At 45.0% G+C, this 15475-nt stretch overlaps 2 protein-coding genes across 2 annotated transcripts in view; one reads left to right on the forward strand and one right to left on the reverse strand.

Annotated features, from left to right (window-relative positions):
- LOC120031451 (collagen alpha-6(VI) chain-like) overlaps nt 1-1178 on the reverse strand; it is a 32744-nt gene extending 31566 nt beyond the window's left edge. Inside the window, exon 1 of the mRNA XM_038977216.1 lies at nt 1076-1178. The gene's annotated coding sequence lies outside the window, so the exon portion shown is untranslated. The remainder of the gene's footprint in view (nt 1-1075) is intronic.
- A 4017-nt stretch (nt 1179-5195) lies between these two features.
- LOC120030984 (collagen alpha-1(VI) chain-like) overlaps nt 5196-15475 on the forward strand; it is a 52605-nt gene continuing 42325 nt past the window's right edge. The window contains exon 1 of the mRNA XM_038976490.1: nt 5196-5473. Within this exon, the coding sequence (XP_038832418.1) occupies nt 5196-5473 (278 nt within the window). The remainder of the gene's footprint in view (nt 5474-15475) is intronic.

Below are 15475 nucleotides of genomic sequence, written 5' to 3' on the forward strand. Positions count from 1 at the left end.
ATCCCAGCATCATAATGTGCTAACATCCCAGCATCATAAGGTGCTAACATCCCAGCCTAATAAGGTGCTAACATCCCAGCATCATAAGGTGCTAACACCCCAGCATCATATGGTACTAACACCCCAGCATCATAAGGTGCTAACATCCCAGCATCATAAGGCGTCATCCATTGACAAACTTCATTAGTGAACAAAAGTACTTCAACAGGGGAATGGTCTATTATGTAACTGTACAGCATGGTGATTAATGATGGGTAGTATGATAAGCATGATCTGCAGTAGTCTGGAGTGTCTGTGAAATACTGTTACAGCATCCAGCTGGCAGGAGGCTCCACTACCAGTGAACACCATTTGTCTACAACCAACACACCAATTTTGGGAACAAAGACTGTTGAGAAAGTTATCCAAATGTTCTCAGAACATGATTTTGGCAAATGGACAATTTCTTACAATGAATTTCAAGCACACATGCATGTACGCACACATACCATTCTACTGTTTATTTTGATCCGGTTTATCCACGGCAAAGATATATATTTTCCATAATAATTTTTAACTAATTAATTTGTTCAATACACTCTTCAAACATGTTGAGCATGCAAGTTGCGCATGCAGTCTATAGCCTAACTATAATCAACAAGGCAGCTTTATTATCTTTGTAGCCCTAAATGTTTAACATTTCAGAGTAGACTATTCACTTGCTGAACATAAATGAACGCATATTGCGACGACAGGTAGGCCTATCCAATGGACACCATCAATAGAGGGATTTGTGATCAATTCACTTCAGCCTATTTATTTTATTAGCCTACACGATTATTTTACATTTAAAAAAATGTACTGAACAACTTTGCACTTAGAATAACATCCTCAAAACCACCCATTGAATTCAAAAGTTTGTCTATAAAACCTACATTATGTTTCCAAGTATGTCCCTCAAAAGGATAATTAGGCATATACACTGAGACTTTGTGAGCAAATTCGTTAAATCACAACATTTTTGTATTATTTAAATGTAGACTAGGTTTGCATACACAACAAACAAAAAAAGCGTGCGGAAAATGTATAAACTTACAATGTGGCTGATGCACTATCTGGTGCGCGCAGGCAGGAATCCCATTCCCTTATAGAACCCAAAGCCCAATCTTGTTCTACAGAAATTGGTGCGGCCGGCCACTCCTCACACCCCGCTCCGAATCATCGAATGGTTAGGCAAAGAGTAGCCTACAGTATTCATCACGCTACTTTTCGGTATAGTCTACACGACCTGTGCGTCATACACACCCCTACATCCCCCTGAATTAGTTCTACCGGGAAACTTCATGTTCGGAGCCGCGGGAAGGAATTCTAAGGAAATTCTGAAGCAGATAGAAATAGTAAAGTGATGTAACAGCAGTGGTTATTTGTACCAGGAGACTAACACCATTAAAATAATATTAGCCTTTACAATATAGGCCAAGTGTTGTTGGTCTTTATCGGTTATGCAAGGCTCTCTCAATTTGGATGAATTGGTGCCTCTAGAGAAATTCAAAAGGCTGATTGAGGACCGTTTGTTTTCTATGATTGTGTTTTGCAAGAGGAGCGAGAATGTGCCTCGAGTGCTATATGCTCTTCAACGTTAAATGAGATTTACAAACCTCACAACCTTGCCAAACCTCACAACCTTGCCTTGCTTTTCTGTAACTTTCAGTGACAATTACTAACACCTTTGATCATTTTGCTGTTACCTATCCAGACCTAGCAGATCTACAAAACAGGAGTGGACCAGGGTACAGAACATTTTGGGGTGAAATATAACTGCACTTCTCTGCTCTAAGACACCCCACTCCAAAACACACCTTCAGTGAACTCCATCCCATTTCTGACACCAGTGCAGAAGAAGTTGGGGCTCCCGAGTGGGGCAGCAGTCTAAGGCACTGCATCTCAGTGCTAGAGGCATCACTACAGACACCCTGGTTCAAATCCAGGCTGTATCACAACTGGCTGTTATTGGGAGGCCCATAGGGCGGCGCACAATTGGCCCAGCATCATCCGGGTTTGGCCGGTGTAGGCCGTCATTGTAAATAAGAATTTGTTCTTAACTGACTTGCCTATGTAGCGTGGTTCGTTCTGCGTTGTGTACTTTTAATTAGGACGCTGCCACAACTGACGGTCTGCTCGTTGAAATCTTTTTATTTGCCCTGCACACGAAGAGACAACACACATGTTACCCTTGGCGCAGTCACAGCTCTCGGGCACCTTGCTAGCCGAAGGTCAAGCAAAAGAGCGCGATAAAGGGGTATTAACAGGTGCTGCGTGCACACACTCGCTGCACAACAGCACACCATACAAGTAAAACTATACAGAACATAATTCTGACAAAATAAAAGACATACCTGCACACGAAGAGACAACACACATGTTACCCTTGGCGCAGTCACAGCTCTCGGGCACCTGCGCGAGCACATGGACACTCACTCAACCACTGTCACAAGTACTCACAAGTTACAACAGATACCTCAGTCAGTGAACTCTGTGAAACTTGTTAACATAAATTCCTACACTGTCCACACTATAACAAACTTATGGTTGCAAAACAGTACATTGTATAACCTTATGACGGTTGTATATTAAACAGTTTCAGAGCCAAGGACAACATACCTTGCTAGCCGAAGGTCAAGCAAAAGAGAACGATAAAGGGGTATGGAAATACAGATAACCCGCGATGGGCCAAACCAAAATATACAAAACTTTTACAATCACATGTATGTACAATATTGGTATGAAAAAGTGTTTGTACACCAAATAAAAACATTAGCTATGCAGCTGTAATTAAATAAAAAATTACACTGAATTATTATTATTATTATCAAATTATTAACATCCCCTCTTGACCTGGCCTATTTGAATTGGTCCTTGTGTGCAATTTGGTGCGTAATCTAGGGGAACAACATCACACTGCTACATTCACCCCCACTGTTTTACACTAGATTATAGGCACAAAACAAAACACATTACCTCGAAGGTAACAAAGCAAAGAAAGAAAAAAAATTCACACCCACAGGGCGATAGAGTAACCCAGTGTAGTCCCTTAATTCTAGACCCACAAATGGTCGATCAGCTGAAAAGCTATCCCGCGAAGGATTAGGAAAAATAAGGGGTAGCTAATCCCTTATATATATATACATATACAAGAAAAGGTAGGCAATATCCTACCGTCACTGAGAAACCAAGAACTGTTTCATTTCCTGTGTAGACATAGTTTGGATTAGCCTATCCACTGGCTTAATAAGTCTACCTAGTCTAGTCCGAACACCCTCACCCACAAACCTAGCAGGAATGTCACAGACAGCACTAACCCTGCTCAGAGGTCTAACCTCAGGATGGGGAGTACTACAGATCCGCATCTCCGGAGCCAGCACACTTTCAGTTACCGACTCAACACTAGTAGTGTCAGACGACTGATCAGAATCCTGGTAGATTGTCACAGACCACACTGACGAAGCATCTTCAACCAAGGTAACATCATCCACACTGAATGGAGTTTCGCAATCAGAACTCTTGTAGGCTTCGGGGATATCTCTCTGGTCCACTTCTGCTGAGCACACCTCACTTAAGGGGACTTCATACGGTTGTTCCACCTCACTTCCATCCGCTGGAACTTCACCCTCCTCTTGGAGTATCCTCCCAGAAGACTCAGGAAGGCCTGCTACCCAGTGGACAGTCCTGGCGTCACTCCCATCCATTTGGCTGGACTTTGCAGACATCTCAGAGATCACGTCACCACTCGATAGAGATCCGTGACCCTCAGGTTCCTCCCACGAAGGTAAAGGCAGAAAGTTGACTGGCATAATCAGGTTCCTATGCACAGTTTTGATGCGTCCAGTGGTAGGGTGTTGGATCCGATATGTGTTCAGTGAGCTGTTCTTTGCAACCACTATGCACACCACACTCTCCCAGCGATCAGCCAGTTTCTTCTTGCCCCTCTCCCCCTTGTTAGCAAGTAGAACTCTATCTCCCTTCTGCACCGAGTGACCCTTAGACCGTCTGTTGTAGACCTCTGCTTGTCTCTTTTGTTGCTTACTGGCATGCTGCTGGGCCAAAGTCATGGCCTCTCTCAGATCCTCACCCAGAGACTGGACATATTTATCCACATCTACTGTGTCCCCATCCAACAGCACACTTTCAAACATAACATCTACCGGCAACCTAGGGGTGCGTCCGAACATCAAGAAGAAGGGTGGAAACCCAGTAGTCTCATGAACAGTGCAGTTATAGGAGAATGTCAATGTGTTCAACATCTGAGGCCATTTAGCCTTAGACCTAGCTGGCAGAGCTCTAATCATCCCACCCAGTGTGCGATTCAGACGTTCTGCTTGACCGTTACCCATGGGATGATAAGGTGTGGTGTGGGACTTTTCAACACCAGATAACTGAAGTAATTCTGCAATAAGTAAACTCTCAAAGTTAGCACCCCTGTCAGAATGGATGCAATCAGCGAACCCATAAATGCAGAAGAAATTATTCCAGAGAACACGAGCAACAGTCTTAGCAGACTGGTTTGGACATGGATATGCACAGGCCAGCTTAGTAAAGTGATCAGTCACTACTAACACATCAATAGACTTGTTGTTTGAATCTTCTGCAGTCCAGAAATCAATACACACAAGTTCTAAAGGTGCCGTTGTCACAATGGAGACAAGTGGAGCTCTTGCTTCAGGCTCAGGTGCTTTACTCAACACACATCTCTTACAGTGGGCCACGTACTCCTTGACATCCTTCTCCATAGATTCCCAGTAAAACCGCTGTCTCGTGAGCCACAATGTGCGCTGCTGACCCTGATGACCAGCATCATCATGAACTCCCTTCAACACAAGGCCTCTCAAAGACACAGGTACGACATACTGGAATATTTTCTTCTTACTCACTGGGTGTTTTGAGACACGATACAGAATCCCTAACCGCGTGGTGAGTTTCCCCCACTGTCTTAGAGTATAAACTGTTTCTTTAGCTTCAAAGACTCGCTCTCTCCTAGATGGGCGCCGGCCTCTATCTACAAAGAACATGACTCTGCTGATGATAGGATCCAGTGACTGGTTATCATACAGCTCCTTGTGTGTAAGGACAGGTAAAGGGCTCTGACCCATGTACATCAACTTCTCAAGGTGCTGCACATGTGAAACGGCCCTCACTGTGGCACCATCATCCCATCGGCGATGGGCATGGAGGACAGCAGACACCTCTTCACAGGAAACCAACCCACTGACATCGTCTCCAGCTCTACTCAACTCACTCCCAGGAGCCATAGACGTTCCACAGCCAGCCTCGGGCTACTCACAGGAGAGACGGAACATGTCTTGTACATCATCCAGTCGAAGACCTCTGGCTTCCTCCAGCAGGACATCATATGGAATTCTTGTCAGTCGGTGCAGAACTTTGGAGCGGACAAATGGCTCTCTGCTCAAAGCATCAGCAACGACATTCTTGGGCCCTGGTATGTACTGGATATCAAAATCAAAAGGTGCCAGCTTTGCAACCCATCTCTGCTCACATGCATCAAGTCTCGGCTTTGTAAGAATATATTTGAGTGGATTGTTGTCGGTCCACACCGTAAACTTATGCCCTCGCAGCCAATGGCTGAACTTATCATGAATGGCCCATTTCATGGCTAGAAATTCCAGCTGGTGAGCAGGATACTTGGATTGTGCATGATTAAGAGATTTACTAGCAAAAGCTATTGGCCTGGCTATGGCCTTCCCATCTTGCACTTGGGATAGTACAGCTCCCAAACCACTAGTAGATGCATCAACAGAAAGCAAAAATGGCTGAGAAAAATCTGGATGAGCCAGCAGTGCCTGGTCAACTAGTGCTGCTTTCAAAGCTTCAAAAGCGAGTTGACACTCGGCAGTCCAGTCTGCAGCAGTGAGCCTGCGAGAGGGACCAGGCCTCTTTCTGCCCTTGCCTCTCCTAGGCTTCTTCTGACCTGTAGTCAGCTGAAACAATGGCCTAGCAACCATGGAACAATTCTCAATGTAGTGTTGATAGTATACTACCATACCAAGGAAAGAACGGATTTTGCTAGGAGACGGAGTGACACCGTCAGCTTCCATCATCTCACTCTCAGTCACATTCAAAATGGTTTGAACCTTAGCAGGATCAGTGGCTACGCCCTCCTGAGAAATCATGTGGCCCAAAAACTTAACAGACCTCCTCAAAAACTTGCACTTAGACGGAGACAGTTTAAGATTGTGCTCCTGCAACCGCTGGAAAACCATCTCGAGTCTCTGCAGACTCTCTTCCTCCGTCTTAGCAAAAACCATCAGATCATCCAAATAGCAAAGGAGACTTAGAAAGTTTTGGTCCCCAAAGATGGTCAGCATCATTCTCATAAAAGTAGCTGGGCTGTTGCAAAGGCCCTGAGGCAAACGATTGTACTCGTGCAGACCTAAAGGAGAGGAAAAGGCAGTGTATTTCTTATCCTCTTCATGCAGTGGCACATTGTAGTACCCAGATGTCAAGTCCATTGTGCTGAAGAAGGCATTACCTCCCAGCGCCGCCAGTACATCAGCCTGATGAGGCAGGGGATGAGCATCCTTCACTGTGCGGGCGTTTAACCACCTAAAGTCAGTACATAGACGCAAGTCCCCATTCTTTTTCCATACCAGCACCAATGGTGAGGCATACTCGCTGCTGAATTTTCTGACGATTTCCTTTTCCTCCATATCATCCAGTGTTTCCCTGAGTTTTTGGTAATCAGCTGGAGAAAGCCTACGATAAGGTAATCGAAATGGGCGGTCATCAGTCAGCCGTATGCGATGGCAGAACTCTTTTGCCTCTCCACAATCCAGGCTATGTCTAGAGAACACCGTGTCATACTTCTCAATTAAACCGACAAGTTTGTCTTTCCAGAACTGTGAGACTGGACACTCCTCAACAGACAGGCCTTGAAGTCCAAGATTGCTCAGTGTACTGTTGCCATTAACTACACTGCCACCAACTGAACTCTTGGCTGTAAGACTGCCATGTGAGCTGTCACATTGTACTTTTGCCACGTTCTGGTAAGCAGCTTGCTGCTTGACATCATCAAAATCCTCCAATGCAATACAAGGGTACACATCTGCCACTTTAGCATTTCGTCTCAGGGTAACTGGCGAAGTTGTTGGATTCACAATCTTCACAGGGAGCCATCCATCCCCCCACAGAGGCGTAACTACTCTCCCTACTAGTATGTGTCGATTCACACAACGAGACGTGCTGGGCTCGACAACAACAGTACTGCCCACAGAGAGTTTTGTCTTTGGGGGTAAGCGGCCCCACACCAGATGCTCACTCATGGGTTGGAGCGTTACTGCCCTCTTCAACTTAATGGTGCCCACTTTATCTGGGATGGAGTCTCCTCTCCATCTCTCCAGATTTGATAGGAGACGCAGGAACTGGCTGTCCTCACACTGGCCAGAGGGACCTGGCGTACCCACCACCCGCCAGTAGCTGTCATTTGATTTGAACTGTCTAATCAGAGACTTCAACACGTTAGTGCCAACAATGAGTTCATCAACCTGCCCATCTACAATAAGCACTGGGACTACATAACTGAAGCCATAAAGCTGTAGTTTCAAGTCACACATACCCACTGGGCTAGTTTGCGTCCCACCACAACCCACCAGTATGATGTCTGAAGGAGCTAGAAAGTTCCCCTCTACCACTCCTGCCTCCCTCAACCGAGGTACAATATCTGCGCGCAGAGTAGTAGCCATGGACCCACTATCTAACATCCCCTTCAGCTCAACTTTATCCTGTACTAGCACAGTGGTGTAAAACAAACTGTCATTCTGAGAAATTCTCATTGTGTTCTGAAAAATTACTGTGTTGTTCTTGGGTACTGACTCACAAAAATAAGAATAAACAGATTGGATATCATCATCAGTGGAGGAAAAATTAGACTGCCTCACATTGCCCTCCTCAGAATGGAGGCTTTCTAGTTTTCCTGAGACCTGCCAGTCTGTCCACATACAGGGCTCTTTCGCTTCCCAGTCTCACTACAGTCAAAGCTCATGTGGCCAGGAGAGAAGCACTTGAAACACAGCTGGTGCATCTGACAGTGAGCTTTGGTCCAGTGATTAGTGCTTCCACAGACAGCGCACTCACGCTCACGTTTGGGGAACTGTTTACGGGGCCCTCTGTTCACAGACTGAATATTGCTGACAAGAGCCTTCTCTAGCATACTCAAAACTTTCTCTAATGTCCCACCCTCAGATACAGATTGGGCCTGTTCTGGTTCACGGCCACATCGAGAAAAAGATGACACATTAGGTCTGCTCTCAGGATCCACTTCCTCCTGGGGGGAATCGAAGACAGCAGCCACCTGCTGTGAAAGTTGTGTTCTACATGCTTTACGCTCCCTTAACAGTTCATCCAAACGATCCTGTACCTCACTGGCTGTCCAGTCACGAAGGGGTTTGCATTTGAACACTTGGGCCAACTCTTTATCAGGACAGTTGCGTACAAACATGACTGCCAACTCTGAGCACTGATTGGGCAAGGTTCTACCCTCACTTACAAGGTACTGTTCAGCTGCCTCTGCAGCTTTGTTAAGCCTAATCCAGAAATCTAGTGAACCCTCATTAGCATATGGTCTCATTGAATAGAAATCAGCTAATGGCATACCTGAGTAGACAGTATCCCCAAAGTGTTGCTTGAGAACACTGAACACTGCCTTAACATCTGTGACAACAGGGTTGTTACGCATCCAGACTTTGGTCACATCCCGTGCCCTCCCCATGAGCCTAGACATCACCTCCCCAACAGTCTCAGACCCAGTGTAACCCCTCTTCTCTAGGTAGACTCCCATTAGCTCCTCCCACTCCAGGACAGAGTACTTATCTGAGCCATCACCCCTGAAGAAAGGTGGAGCACTAACCTCTGACTTCACAACCAGATTCAGCTTGGACGCATCAATAAAAGTTGACCCACCTTGTTCAGGCATGGGAAACTGCTGGGATTGGTCAGGGGAATGGGCAGGAGAAAGACTTGAAGCCCCAGGCTGCAGTAAACTCGCTCTGATAGATTCTCCTATCTCTGAACCAATCTGCTTAATAAGGTCACTAAGCTGACTCGGTGTCCCATTATTACTGAGGACTGGGGACAATGGTACATCAAGCGACAGAGGTGGGATACCCTGGTCAGGTGGAGTAAACAGCCTACCCCTCCCAGTGCTTGTAAACTCAGGACTAGCAGCCACTCTACTCCCAGGAGCTGACTGTACCAATGGTGTAAATGCATGGACACCCCTCCCTCTACCCACACTAACCACACCAAAATCCCCAGCATAACTCATCGTATGGACTTGAGAGTCTTCCATGGCTCAATAGAGAACTAAACTACAATGTAATTTACTGCATACAAATACAAAAAAAATGCAATAAACAAATTCCCTCAAAACATGCAAATAAACACCAATACAATTATCTAGTGAATATGCTACATTCACCTTCACTATTTACAGTATACATTCACTTATAGCAAACCATCAACAAGTGCGCATGCGCGGGTCGCGCATCTCCTCCACATGCACAGCTCAGGTGATCAGCTTGAGCTAACCAGTCGGCAGGTCGCTGCACCAGTTTGTAGCGTGGTTCGTTCTGCGTTGTGTACTTTTAATTAAGACGCTGCCACAACTGACGGTCTGCTCGTTGAAATCTTTTTATTTGCCCTGCACACGAAGAGACAACACACATGTTACCCTTGGCGCAGTCACAGCTCTCGGGCACCTTGCTAGCCGAAGGTCAAGCAAAAGAGCGCGATAAAGGGGTATTAACAGGTGCTGCGTGCACACACTCGCTGCACAACAGCACACCATACAAGTAAAACTATACAGAACATAATTCTGACAAAATAAAAGACATACCTGCACACGAAGAGACAACACACATGTTACCCTTGGCGCAGTCACAGCTCTCGGGCACCTGCGCGAGCACATGGACACTCACTCAACCACTGTCACAAGTACTCACAAGTTACAACAGATACCTCAGTCAGTGAACTCTGTGAAACTTGTTAACATAAATTCCTACACTGTCCACACTATAACAAACTTATGGTTGCAAAACAGTACATTGTATAACCTTATGACGGTTGTATATTAAACAGTTTCAGAGCCAAGGACAACATACCTTGCTAGCCGAAGGTCAAGCAAAAGAGAACGATAAAGGGGTATGGAAATACAGATAACCCGCGATGGGCCAAACCAAAATATACAAAACTTTTGCAATCACATGTATGTACAATATTGGTATGAAAAAGTGTTTGTACACCAGATAAAAACATTAGCTATGCAGCTGTAATTAAATAAAATATTACACTGAATTATTATTATTATTATCAAATTATTAACATCCCCTCTTGACCTGGCCTATTTGAATTGGTCCTTGTGTGCAATTTGGTGCGTAATCTAGGGGAACAACATCACACTGCTACACCTAGTTAAATAAAAAAAGTTGTGATGCCAAGAGGTCTGACTCTGAAACCTTTTTCACTCAGCAGACATTTATCCTCGGGCAACACTTGTCACTTTGCTCCTGCTTGTCAAGGTTTAAACTCAGTCCAGTTACCATGCTAACCCCACACTGGCATATAATAGCCTAGGCCAGTGGTTCCCAGCTCCGGTTCTCCAGTATCCCCAACAGTACACAGTATTATTGTAGTCCCGGACAAGCACACTTCAACTTGTCAACTAATCATCAGGCCCTCAATGAGTTGAATCAGGTATGTTTGTCTGGGCTACAACACGTGTGCTGTGGGGGTACTCGAGGACTGGAGTTGGGAACTGGTGGGCTAGGCTACCCCTAGTTACATTTATGGCCTCATTTAGCATGCTATAAAACTCTCACCACAGAACTGCAGCATACACAACCCTTTTTACATAAGTATTTTTTATATGCAATTTTAGGCATGAATTGCCTCCCACGCCACTCTGCCTCCTGAACAATGAAATATATTTGTTTCCAGATCATTGGTTTTCGGTCTACACTCCCTGAATGTAATAGCTGAGTGAGTTAGGAATTAAGCTCAACCCTGCATCTTTTTAAATAAACATGACAAGACTGATTTCTCAACATAAAAAATGTACTGCCAGTGTACTTGTATTTGGCAACTCATGTTTAGATGTCATATGCTGATGTGGCGGGCTAATGGTCTGATGAATACTTTGCGGTAGGCTTGTCTTAGTTTGTTTAGACACGTGCGAGCATAGCCGCGGGAAGTAGGAGTACTGAGGGTGCTGCATCACCCCCTGAAAAATCAGAATAAAAAAAAGACATATATATATATATATCACAAAAGAAGTGCACTGGGCCTTTACTATTATTAGCAGATTGATATTGATCTGTGTAGTGCAGGAAAAACATTTCTTCAGCATCTCAGCTTTGGCAAAAAAGGTAGTGTAATTAAGAACAGTATCTTGCAGGATTCAATTGTTGGAATTGTAAGAGTTGTTGCCCTGTCAATTTCTCCACAATTGTCATTCTAACGGAATCCAGAAAGAACAAAACCCTGTCCTCAATCATTTACATCAAAAGGTCCAAAGTAATGGGCATAGACACAAAACATCCACAACAAATGAAATATTTTTCTTAATCAAATAACATGGGAAACAACCACTTTTTGTGCAGTATTAATTTACCATCCTTACAAACCAGTTAATGTAAATGTACATTACTGTATTGTACATAGGCAGGTCATCTAGGTTTGTACCTGTAGACTTTCCATCACCATGAGGAAAAACAATGCACAATACAGTAATTAAGTACATTGAGACATCAAGTCTATTCTTTAAAAGTGCCTTCCTCGCCATCTTAAATAAGCATGCCCCGTTCAAAAAATGTAGATTCAGGAACAGATACAGTGAGGGAAAAAATAATTTGATTGGCAAACGTACAAACTCAGCAGGGAATCAAATACATTTTTCCCTCACTGTATAGCCCTTGGTTCACTCCAGACCTGACTGCCCTTGACCAGCACAAAAACATCCTGTGGCGTACTGCATTAGCATCAAATAGCCCCCGTGATATGTAACTTTTCAGGGAAGTTAGAAACCAATATATACAAGCAGTTAGGAAAGCTAAGGCTAGCTTTTTCAAACAGAAATTTGCATCCTGTAGCACAAACTCAAAAAAGTTCTGGGACACTGCAAAGTCCATGGAGAATAAGAGCACCTCCTCCCAGCTGCCCACTGCACTGAGACTAGGAAACACTGTCACCACCGATAAATCCACGATAATCGAGATATTCAACTGCCCTACACCCCCCACATCAACTCGCCCAAGCTTCCCCCATTTCTCCTTCACCCAAATCCAGATAGCTGATGTTCTGAAAGAGCTGCAAAATCTGGACCCCTACAAATCAGCCGGGCTAGACAATCTGGACCCTCTCTTTCTAAAATGATCTGCTGAAATTGTTGCAACCCCGATCACTAGCCTGTTCAACCTCTCTTTCGTATCGTCTCAGATCCCCAAAGATTGGAAAGGTGCCGCGGTCATCCCCCTCTTCAAAGGGGAAGACACTCTAGACCCAAACTGCTACAGACCTGTATCTATCCTATCCTGCCTTTCAAAGGTCTTCGAAAGCCAAGTTAACAAACAGATCACAGACCATTTCGAATTCCACCGTACCTTCTCCGCTATGCAATCTGGCTTCCGAGCTGGTCATGGGTGCACCTCAGCCACGCTCAAGGTCCTAAACGATATCATAACTGCCATCGATAAGAGACAATACTGTGCAGCCGTATTCATCGACCTGGCCAAGGCTTTCGACTCCTCTCAAAACTGCCTCGCCTGATTCACCAACTACTTCTCTGATAGAGTTCAGTGTGTCAAATCGGAGGGCCTGTTGTCTGGACCTCTGGCAGTCTCTACGGGGGTGCCACAGGGTTCAATTCTCGGGCCGACTCTCTTCTCTGTATATATCAATGATGTCGCGCTTGCTGCTGGTGATTCTCTGATCCCCCTCTACGCAGACGACACCATTCTGTATACTTCTGGCCCTTCTTTGGACACTGTGCTAACTAACCTCCAGACGAGCTTCAATGCCATACAACTCTCCTTCCGTGGCCTCCAACTGCTCTTAAATGCAAGTATAGCTAAATGCATGCTCTTCAACTGATCGCTGCCCACAGCTGCCCGCCCGTCCAGCATCACTACTCTGGACGGTTCTGACCTAGAATATGTGGACAACTACAAATACCTAGGTGTCTGGTTAGACTGTAAACTCTCCTTCCAGACCCACATTAAGCATCTCCAATCCAAAAATTAAATCTAGAATCGACTTCCTATTTCGCAACAAAGCATCCTTCACTCATGCTGCCAAACATACCCTCGTAAAACTGACTATCCTACCGATCCTTGACTTCGGCAATGTCATTTACAAAATAGCCTCCAAAAATCTACTCAACAAATTGGATGCAGTCTATCACAGTGCCATCCTTTTTTTCACCAAAGCCCCATATACTACCCACCACTGCGACCTGTACGCTCTCGTTGGCTGGCCCTCGCTTCATTCTCGTCGCCAAACCAACTGGCTCCAGGTCATCTACAAGTCTTCGCTAGGTAAACCCCTGCCTTATCTCAGTTCACTGGTCACCATAGCAGCACGCGCTCCAGCAGGTATATTTCACTGGTCACCCCCAAAGCCAATTCCTCTTTGGCCACCTTTCCTTCCAGTTCTCTGCTGCCAATGACTGGAACGAACTGTAAAAAATTGCTGAAGCTGGAGACTCTTATCTCCCTCACTAACTTTAAGCACCAGCTGTCAGAGCAGCTCACAGGTCATTGCACCTGTACATAGCCCATCCAACTACCTCAGCCCCATACTGTATTTATTTATTTTGCTCCTTTGCACCCCAGTATCTTTACTTTCACATTCATCTTCTGCACATCTATCACTCCAGTGTTTAATTACTATATCGTAATTACCTCGCCACTATGGCCTATTTTATTGCCTTACCTCCCTTATCTTACCTCATTTGCACACACTGTATATAGACTTTTTCTATTGTATTATTGACGATGTTATTCCATGTGTAACTATGTGTTGTTGTGTCGAACTGCTTTGCTTTATCTTGGCCAGGTCGCAGATGTAAATGAGAACCTGTTCTCAACTAGCCTACCTAGTTAAATAAAGGTGAAATAAATAAATAAAATAAAAAAGTGGTTTGTGATGATATGATGTGATGATGTGGCTCAGTTGGTAACACATGGTGCTAACAATGATGGGGTTGTGGGTTCTATTCTCACTGGGAATCAGTACAAAAAAGAATGCACTTACTACTGTAAATTGCTCTGGATAAGAGTGTCTACTAAAATGGAAAAGGAATGAATAGACTGTTTCAGTTTTCATATAGAAATAAGTTGCATTTGCAAAGTATTTCAAGAAACTGGAAAACATAAACTCAGCAAAAAAAATATTTTTTCCCTTTTTCAGGACCCTGTCTTTCAAAGATAATTCATCAAAATCCAAATAACTTCACAGATCTTCATTGTAAAGGGTTTAAACACTGTTTCCCATGCTTGTTTAATGAACCACAAACAATTAATGAACATGCCACCTGTGGAACGGTTGTTAAGACACTAACAGCTTACAGACAGTAGGCAATTAAGGTCACAGTTATGAAAACTTGGGACACTAAAGAGGCCTTTCTACGGACTCTGAAAAACACCAAAAGAAAGATGCCCAGGGTCCCTGCTCATCTGCGTGAACGTGCCTTAGGCATGCTGCAAGGGGGCATGAGGACTGCAGATGTGGCCAGGTCAGTAAATTGCGATGTCCGTACTGTGAGACGCCTAAGACCACACTACAAGGAGACATGACGGACAGCTGATCATCCTTGCAGTGGCAGACCACGTGTAACAACATCTGCCCAGGATCGGTACATCCGAACATCACACCTGCGGAACAGGTACAGGATGGCAACAACAACTGCCCGAGTTACACCAGGAATGCACAATCCCTCCATCAGTGCTGAGACTGTCCGCAATAGGCTGAGAGAGGCTGGACTGAAGGCTTGTAGGCCTTTTGTAAGGGAGGTCCTCACCAGACATCACCGGCAACAACATCGCCTATGGGCACAAACCCACCGTCGCTGGACCAGACAGGACTGGCAAAAAGTGCTCTTCACATGACGAGTCGCGGTTTTGTCTCACCAGGGGTGATGGTCGGATTTGCGTTTATCGTCGAAGGAATGAGCGTTACACCGAGGCCTGTACTCTGGAGCGGGATCGATTTGGAGGTGGAGGGTCCGTCATGGTCTAGGTCGGTGTGTCACCTAGCTTGTTGTCATTGCAGGCAATCTCAACGCTGTGCGTTACAGGAAATACATCCTCCTCCCTCATCTGGTACCCTTCCTGCAGGCTCATCCTGACATGACCCTCCAGCATGACAATGCCACCAGCCATACTGCTCGTTCTGTGCGTAATTTCCTGCAAGACAGGAATGTCAGTGTTCTGCC

Source organism: Salvelinus namaycush, chromosome 37 (assembly GCF_016432855.1).
Source record: "Salvelinus namaycush isolate Seneca chromosome 37, SaNama_1.0, whole genome shotgun sequence".
NCBI lineage: Eukaryota > Metazoa > Chordata > Actinopteri > Salmoniformes > Salmonidae > Salvelinus > Salvelinus namaycush.